The sequence below is a fragment of the Homarus americanus genome, unplaced genomic scaffold, assembly GCF_018991925.1.
Source record: "Homarus americanus isolate GMGI-L3 unplaced genomic scaffold, GMGI_Hamer_2.0 scaffold6875, whole genome shotgun sequence".
Classification (NCBI taxonomy): domain Eukaryota; kingdom Metazoa; phylum Arthropoda; class Malacostraca; order Decapoda; family Nephropidae; genus Homarus; species Homarus americanus.
In genome coordinates this window covers 147,720-157,500 of record NW_024757271.1, presented here as the reverse complement: position 1 = coordinate 157,500, position 9,781 = coordinate 147,720, and the positions used below count along the sequence as shown (strand labels likewise).

Genomic DNA, 9,781 nt, shown 5'->3' with positions numbered 1-9,781 from the left:
GGGGGGAGGGAGATGGGGGGGGGGTGATAATGCGATAGGAGAGGAGGAACGGGACAGGGGAAGGAAAATGAGAGGGAGGAAGAAGGAAGAGGTAAAGAGGAGGGGAGAAGAGGAGGAAAGGAGAGAACAGAAAGAGGAAGAGAGAATGGGGAAAAGAGAAGAGTCATCTATAGCCCCCAGAGATTCAAATGTCATTACCACATTATACCATCTGGGTTAAGTCAAGGAGGAAGGGGGGGCAGCACTAAACCACCTCTGTGGACACATGACCCCATCCTCACCAAAGAAGGAGAGAAGGTACAACAGCTTGCCAACACTTATAAGCAAAATAAAACTAGTGATAACCTCCTAGCATTCCTCAAAGCTAACAGAGAATTTCTGAACTCAAGGTCAGGTGAGAAACACCTATTGGGAACAATTCTACAGGGATTAATAGAACAACCACTCTAGCAGAAGTGTGGAACAAAATTAGAACCATTACCAAGTCACCCACCCCAGTCCAGCTTCATCACAGCCCTGCAGAATATGCTGACATGCTATTAGACCAATGGTCTAGTGTGTCACGAATCACTTCCCTGCCTCCTGACATACAGCAATATCTTAACACCTCACACATTAATAGCCTGTTCCTCACCAGACCTTACCGACCAGTTTCCTATAACGCACCACGAACTAACAACACCACTAATAAAAGGTGAGTCATCCTCTCCTGGTGAGGATGGCATAACCTATAACACCCTGAGATTGTTGAATGAGATCCCTAATCATCCACTGCTTGACCTGTATCAAATGAGCCTCACACAGGGTATTCTGCCTAAGACATGGACTCATGGAAACATAGTACCAATCCCTAAAGCTAATTCTCCAAACTTCAGGCCACTTCATCATCATCCTGTATGTGTAAAGTCCTTGAAAGAGTTGTTCTAAAACTGCTTATGTTTCAAGTCACAGACAAATCCGCCCCTAATCTGTATGGTTCATGCCCGGGCATAGTACACAGACATGCTTTGCAGAATATCTTGTTCACTCAAAAGATAAGACACAAACAGCCTTCATAGACCTTAAATCAGCCTTTGATGTAGCTAATAGAGACATTATACTTGAGCAGCTAGCTAATTTTGGCATCCAAGGTAACCTCCTGACATGGATAAAGGGTTATCTGTCCAACAGGTATGCCAGTGTTCTGTTTAGGGGGAGTCAAAAGTGTCAGAATGAGAGCATTTGAGCTTGGCACGCCTCAGGGAGGAGTGTTAAGTCCTATGCTCTTGAATATACTGATGCACAAGCTTATTGCTGACATTCCAGTTCAGCCAAACGAGGCTGTAATATGCTATGCTGATGATATCTGCATTATGACACAGCTACCAAACAGGGAGGTACTACCGCCTGGGAAGATATTGGAAGCATAATGTATTGTCTAATAGTAGACCCTGCTGCCATATGGCATCACGAAAATTGTGACCAAGTCCCAGGTTGCTGATCTGACTTTCTGCCTCATTTACACACAATTGCAGGGTCTCAATTGTTTCTCTTATCATTGACAACACAACAAACATATATTTCTCACTCTTGATCTTTTTTTAATTTTGTATTTCTTTATGGTTCTTTATTATTGTTGTTATTATCATTATTATTATTATTATTATTATTACTACATTTTCGCCCCCAGGCCCCGATGTGGGTCAGTGACCTGTGCCCGGGTGGGCGAATCCCCGAAAAAAAACATCAAGACAATAACAACACATCCAGACAACTCGATCCATATTTCAGGTCAATACCCACTACAGGTACAGTCACTCCCAGAAACTGTATCAAGGGTAAGGTATATAAAGTACAGGTAAAGTAAATTAATTAGATCGAGGAAGGTAAGGTGTAAACCAGTGGTGTCAAACTCAAACCTTGAGGGCCAATTCTTATTTTAGTTACCCCTGGCCAACACAAGTGATATATCACATATTTGCAGGATTGAAGTTTACAGCTTCACATTGCCTTACCTGGCTTACCAGGAATACCTCATTTGGATTTGTCTGATCTTAAGTATGTAAAATTCATTTTATTAAATAAACATGATTATATCAATTATTTTTTCATAATTTCACGGGATAATAAATTTTACCGTCATCCCGCGGGGCACACCTGACCATCCTGAGGGCCACATTTGGCCCGCGGGCCATGACTTTGACACCCCTGGTGTAAACAGTCTCTCAGATTAACATGTGAGTGAAGCAAGTTAATAATGTCAATAAAGGTACACAGTTGATAATGGCTGGGTGTAAACAGAAGCTAACCAAACTAAATCTAACCTGACCAAACCAGACCCATACCCTGCCGTTATGTCAGGGGACGCACTCAACATCTAAAACGTAAACACACTTTTAAACTAATCTCAAGACAAAGTGGATACAGTTACAAGACTATAAATCATAACCACAACTACAGTAAAAAAGTGTAAAGTATTTAAGTTATGTTGTTATTTACTTACAATGTTGAAATCACTTAGTACCAAAATATATCGGATCTTTTACTAAATAGCGTTTCATCTCTCTGAATTAAATACTATTAATATGAGCGAAATGTAGTGAAACGGAGCGAAAGTTTCCTTAAATAAAATAAAATTGCTATGGTTATAATGGTAAGAGATGTTGTATAGTGTGCGTGTGTGTTTGTGTGTGTGTGCGTGTGCGTGTGTGTGCGTGTGTGTGTGTGTGTGTGCGTGTGTGTGCGTACAGCTTCAGTCCCTCCAACCTGTTATAACACGTGGCTTCAGTAATTAAGAAGTGCACACAGATCCCTCACAACACACACAGTCCTCACAACACACAGAGTCCCTCCCAACACACAGAGTCCTCACAACACACAGAGTCCTCAACACACACACAGTCCTCACAACACACACAGTCCCCACACATCACAACCCACAGTCCCTCACACACACAGTCCCTCACACACACACAGACCCTCACAACACACAGAGTCCTACAGCACACACAGACCCTCACAACACACACACAGTCCCTCTAGCACACACAGTCCCTCACAACACACACACACAGCCCTCCTCACACACAAACCCTCACTCCCCAGCCCTCCAGCACACACAGTCCTCACAACACACCCCACAGACCCTCACCACAGTCCCTCGCTGCACCACAGACCCTCCCACACACAGTCCCCTCACAGCACACACAGTCCCCCCACCCCAAGTCCTCAGCACACAGCCCACACAGTCCCTCACAACACACACAGTCCCTCACAACACACACAGACCCTCAACCACACAGTCCCTCACAACACACACAGTCCCTCCCACACACAGTCCCTCACACACACAGACCCCTCACAGCACACACAGTCCTCCCCAGCACACACAGTCCCTCACAACACACACAGTCCTCACACACCCGGTCCTCCTACACACACAGTCCTCACAACACACAGACCCTCACAACACACAGTCCCTCACAACACACAGACCTCACAACACACACGGCCCCAACACACCCCCACAGCCCACACACAGCTCCCCCACACACCTCCAACCACACAGTCCTCACAACACACACAGTCCCTCACAACACACACAGTCCCTCACAACACACACAGACCCTCCCCACAGTCCCTCAAACCACACAGTCCTCACACACACACAGTCCCTACAACACACACAGTCCCCTCACAACACACAGACCCTCTCACACACAGTCCTCACAACACACACAGTCCCTACAACACACACAGACCCTCCACAACACACACAGTCCCTCACAACACACAGTCCCTCACCACACACACACAGACCCTCACAACACACAGAGACCCTCACAACACACACAGTCCTCCCCTGCACACACAGTCCTCACACACACACACAGTCCCTCCCACACACACACAGTCCCTCACAACACACAGAGACCCTCACAACACACACAGTCCCTCACAACACACAGTCCTCACAACACACACAGACCCTCCCACACACACAGTCCTCACAACACACACAGTCCCTCACAACACACACACAGTCCCTCACCAACACACAGTCCCTCACAACACAGAGACCCTCCACAACACACACAGTCCCTCAGCTACACAGTCCTCACAACACCCCACCACACAGTCCCCACACAGTCCTCACAACACACACAGTCCCTCACAACAACACAGTCCCTCCCCACACACACAGACCCTCCACAGTCCTCCACACACACAGTCCTCACAACACACAGAGACCCTCACAACACACAGTCCCTCACAACACACACAGTCCCTCACAACACACACAGTCCCTCACAACACACACAGTCCTCACAACACACAGACCCTCCCCAACACACACAGTCCCTCACAACACACACACAGACCTCACAACACACACACAGACCTCCTCAGCACACACAGACCCTCCTACACAGACCCTCCCCACAACACACAGACCCTCACAACACACACAGTCCCTCACAACACACAGACCCTCACAACACAGTCCCTCCCAGCCCACACACACAGTCCTCACAACACACACAGACCCTCACAACACACACAGACCCTCACAACACACACAGTCCCTCACAACACACACAGACCTCCCCACCACACACAGACCCTCACAACACACACAGACCCTCACCAACACACACAGACCCTCACAACACACACAGTCCCTCACACACACACAGTCCCTCACAACACACACACAGTCCTCACAACACACAGCCTCACACACAGACCCTCTACACAGACCCTCACAACACACAGTCCTCACAACACACACAGACCCTCCCACAACACACACAGACCTCCCCACACACACACAGACCCTCACAACACACACAGTCCTCAAACACACAGGCCCTCCCACACACACACACAGACCCTCCCCCACACAGTCCCTCGCCACACACAGTCCCTCACAACACACACAGACCCTCACAACACACAGACCCTCCTCCCACACACACACAGTCCTCACAACCAGAGTCCCTCTCACACACAGTCCCTCACAACACACACAGACCCTCACAACACACACAGTCCCTCACACACACAGACCCTCCCCAACACACACAGACCCTCACACACACAGTCCCTCACAACACACAGACCCTCACAACACACACAGACCCTCACAACACACACAGTCCTCACAACACACACAGACCCTCACAACACACACAGACCCTCACAACACACACAGTCCTCACAACACACACAGTCCTCACAACACACACAGTCCTCACAACACACACAGTCCCTCACAACACACACAGTCCTCACAACACACACAGTCCCTCAACACACACAGTCCCTCACAACACACACAGTCCTCCTCACAACACACACAGTCCTCACAACACACACAGTCCTCTCACACACAGTCCCTCACACACACAGACCCTCCACACACACACAGTCCTCACAACACACAGTCCCTCACAACACACACAGTCCCTCCACCCTCACAACACACAGACCCTCACAACACACACAGTCCTCCCCAACACACACAGTCCTCTACACACACAGTCCCTCACAACACACACAGACCCTCACAACACACACAGACCCTCACAACACACACAGTCCCTCACAACACACACAGACCCTCACAACACACACAGACCCTCAACACACACAGTCCCTCCACACACAGTCCCTCTACACACACAGTCCCTCACAACACACAGACCCTCAGCACACACACAGGCCCTCACAACACACAGTCCTCACAACACACACAGTCCTCTCCACACACACACAGACCCTCTGCACACACAGTCCTCTTACAGTCCCTCTCACACACAGTCCCTCCACACACAGTCCCTCACAACACACACAGTCCCTAACACACACACCTCACAACACACACAGTCCCTCACAACACACACAGTCCCTCACAACACACAGAGTCCCTCACAACACACACAGTCCCTCACAACACACACAGTCCCTCACAACACACAGAGTCCCTCACAACACACACAGTCCCTCACAACACACACAGTCCCTCACAACACACACAGTCCCTCACAACACACAGACCCTCACAACACACACAGTCCCTCACAACACACACAGTCCCTCACCTTTATTACTCTTGGTGGCGTTAATGATGTCGGAGAGGGAGAGGGAGGCGGTCTTGGTGACGATGGTGGTGTTGGTGGTGGTGGTGGTGGTGGTGGAGGTGGTGTCCGTCACAGCCTCCACCTCCACCTTGATCTTGCCGGTCTTCTGAGGAGCACCACCCAGGAACTCACTCAGACTCAAGGTGGAGGCAATGATCTGCCGCTTCTCCTGGAAGTTGAGCTGGTCGAGGGAGTGTGACCTGACCTGTGATGGGTGTTTGTTAGTCCGTGTAGGCGACGTGTCTATATACACACTGCTCATCTTAACCGACATGTCGGTGGCCGTGGTGGAGGTCGGGGCAGTGGTCGGGGAGGTGTAGGTGAAGGTGCTGCCACTGGCCAGAGCCTCGGCCATCCAGGTGGTGAAGGAGTCTCCTGGCGGGGACGTGGACGAGGTAGCTACCGTCCAACTGCCACCATTGTGACCCCCGGCGGCGGGTTCTTGCTCCTGCTGGTGCTGAAGACACTGACCGCTAAGGTAGCGGCCTCCCACTCCACAATGACCTCCGCCTTGATAGTAGCCTGCCACCTCCGGCTGACCTCTGGTCTGATAGCGACCTCCCAGCCGTTGTTGCCCTCCCCACATCCAACACTGGGGCCGCTTGCCGTGTAATTACTCATGTGACCATGGCGCCTTCCATACTGCAGCGTTACAACACGGGCGTCGCTCACACCTAACACCATACACACACACACACTCACACACACACACACCCACACACACACAGGCCCACTCTTAACCCTTAACACACATTAACCATACGTGAAGGGTTAGCTCAATAACCATTAGCGACTAATAACCACAACCGACCGGGTCAGAGGTCAGCAAGACCCTGGTGACCCTGTGGAGGTCATGGGTCCTGTAGGATCTTGGCAGGAGGCAGCAACAGCCTGTGTTGTGGTGGGTGGTGCCTCACAACCTCCCAGCAGCCTAGTTCCTCACAGCCGTGTTCCTCCTCTGTCACGTCACAAGACGCGCCATACAGCCTGGTCAACACACAGGTGAGGCCCGCACACAACACACACACTACACCACTGCACTACAACAAGCCTCCGCAAGTAAATTTATCTCCTGGTGGAGGTGATGACGTAGTATGATCCAGAAGAAGAGAGAGGAGGCCGAGCACAGACTCTCCCTGGCACACGCACTACACACACTGACTCACTCCGCGCCCTACACCCCTCTCTACCCTCCCTCATCCCTCCCTCCCACCTACCTCAACCTAACGTTACCAACTCCAACGTTTTTATACACACCTCTGTATGGCTTTAGTACCAACCCCTCTCTACGTCGCTCTTTTGTTTCGCGATGAATCACTGCGATAGATACTGTAGTAGACAGACAAGTGGCTGTGTGAGGTGGGCGAGCAAGCGGTCAGCGTCACACACCGCGACTAACATTCATTGATCAGTTACTAGATACCACTACAAGAACCTGCTGTCACTTGTACCACCTACCACCTCTATATTAACCTTCATCCTACCACACTAACGTTTACAGGTGTGTGTGTGGTGGTGGTGGTGGTGGACAGGAGGCGACCGTTACCCAAGCACCAGCATGGCCGACCACCACAACAGCGCTATGCAACCAGTGGTATTCATCCTCCCGTCTCCACCCCTCCCACCCAACTCTCTCCCCACCATCCCTCCCCACCATTCATCCCCCCAACCTAATTTCCCCCTATTTCAACATGAATACGTAATTAAAGTAAAAATTCCCCCTCTCTCCCTCCCCCAACGTATTGAGTTCCTCCCCCCATGCTAGAGAGGTGGGAACAACAGAGGGTCTCGTCACCACCGCCATTAGGAATTAGTTGAGGGAACAACATGCCGGCCACCACCACCACCACCACCCTGCCTGCGGGTTCCTCACTCACTAAATCTTCCTCACACACACAACTGCGCATCACACACCACACTACCACCTACACCATACTCACCATAACTTGATTCATGTCACTATAAGGGGATTAATAGTGAAGATGGAGTAAGAAATGAGGAAAAAGAAGACGAAGAAGAAGGAGGAGGAGGTAGGGAACAGAGGAGCAAGCGGGAAGGTAAGGGTGCCGGGTTCATTTCAAATCGTAACCACAAACCTCTGGAAGTACTGTCAGCCCTCACCACCTCCCCCTTACCCCCCCTTTACACAGACACACTCAAACACACCCTCATAGCACACTCAACCATCTGAACACCTCCGTAAGTTAATCCCTCTTTAAAACAATATACCAATTACAATTATTTAAAACGACACAAAACCTGGTCGAAAGAAAACGGGAAAAAATGAACAGCTTAAATGACAAACTGGCAACTGCGTGGAGGGAGGGTCCAGGTGGGGGGGATAGAGGTATGTTGGGGGGATTGAGGTGGGGGGATTGAGGCCTTTACGGTCCGTACTCATACCGACTCCAGCTTCACCTCCAAAACGGCTCTGGATTGAGGTGGAATGAAATAGAACATACGGATCACCTGAAGATTAAGCACCCCGGTTTAATTCACCTTAGAGCTAACTGAATCGAACCTAACGCTAATCTAAGCTAACCTAACTTAACGCTAGCTTAACCTAACCTAACCCACCTTACGCTAACCTAACCTAACACTAACCTACCTTACGCTAAATTAACCTAACCTAACCTTACGCAAACTTAACCTGACCTAACGCTAATGTTACCTAATCTAACCTAACCAGAAGAAGAGACCTCAGACTCTCACTTATTGATATTGAAAGTTTATTTAGTCAGAAAAACACAGATAACAGATACAGAGTGGATAATAATAACAATATTAACATGGCTGAGCCAGTTGAGAACCTGAGCTCTCTTTGAGGCACCTGATATATACTATACATTTATCTCAAGGAAGTATTATGTAACATTTAGTATCACGTGGAATAGTACAATAGCATGGTGGTAATAAGACCATCTCATAATGTTACCACTTCAATATTTATTTATTTCATTTTTTATATTATAAGTATATACATAATATACAGTGGAATTGAGTAACATAAATATGATAAGGGAGGGAAGCAGTACAACAGGGGTTGTCTTAAGGTGGAACAAGAGGACAGAGCTGTCAGGAGTATGTCTGGTTGGCAAATATATTTATTGCAATAGTAATTTCTTATCTACATAATTATTTATGATAAAACGGTTTTGGTGGTATAATAAAAGCAGGTACTGTAAATATAGTAGGTGTTACAAGAAATATTAACACTTGGACATATCATTAGTGTTTCTATTTTTCGAGCTAAATAAACTGTTCCAATATCAAAACCCAATGTTAAACTAACCTAACGTAACCCGAAGCTTAACTAACCTAACCTAACGCTAAAATAACCTAACGTAACGCTAAAATAACCTAACCTAACGCTAAAATAACCTAAACTAACGCTAAAATAACCTAACCTAACGCTAAAATAACCTAACCTAACGCTAAAATAACCTAACCTAACCTAAACTGCCCAGGTAACATAAAGGTGTTTTATTTAATCATCGGGTGAGAATAATCAGGGGTGCCTAATCTTCAGGTGATCCAAATATAAACACCACTCTGACGTCACCACCATCCGCCATCTTTGTTTTGTATGGGTATGTAAACAACCACACACACACACACACACAGGTAGGTTACGTCATATTTTCTTAATGAAGCTAAAT

General features: G+C 48.3%; 1 protein-coding gene across 3 annotated transcripts in view; it reads right to left on the bottom strand.

The window, feature by feature from the left end:
- The window catches only part of LOC121857417 (phosphatase and actin regulator 2-like), a 205,382-nt gene extending 198,091 nt beyond the window's left edge, over positions 1 to 7,291 (bottom strand). For all 3 annotated transcript variants that reach the window (XM_042353462.1, XM_042353471.1, XM_042353464.1), the window contains exon 1: positions 6,084 to 7,291. In XM_042353462.1, coding sequence (XP_042209396.1) covers positions 6,084 to 6,708 — 625 coding nt within the window. In that variant the 5' untranslated portion in view covers positions 6,709 to 7,291. The remainder of the gene's footprint in view (positions 1 to 6,083) is intronic.
- Positions 7,292 to 9,781: the final 2,490 nt, after the last annotated feature.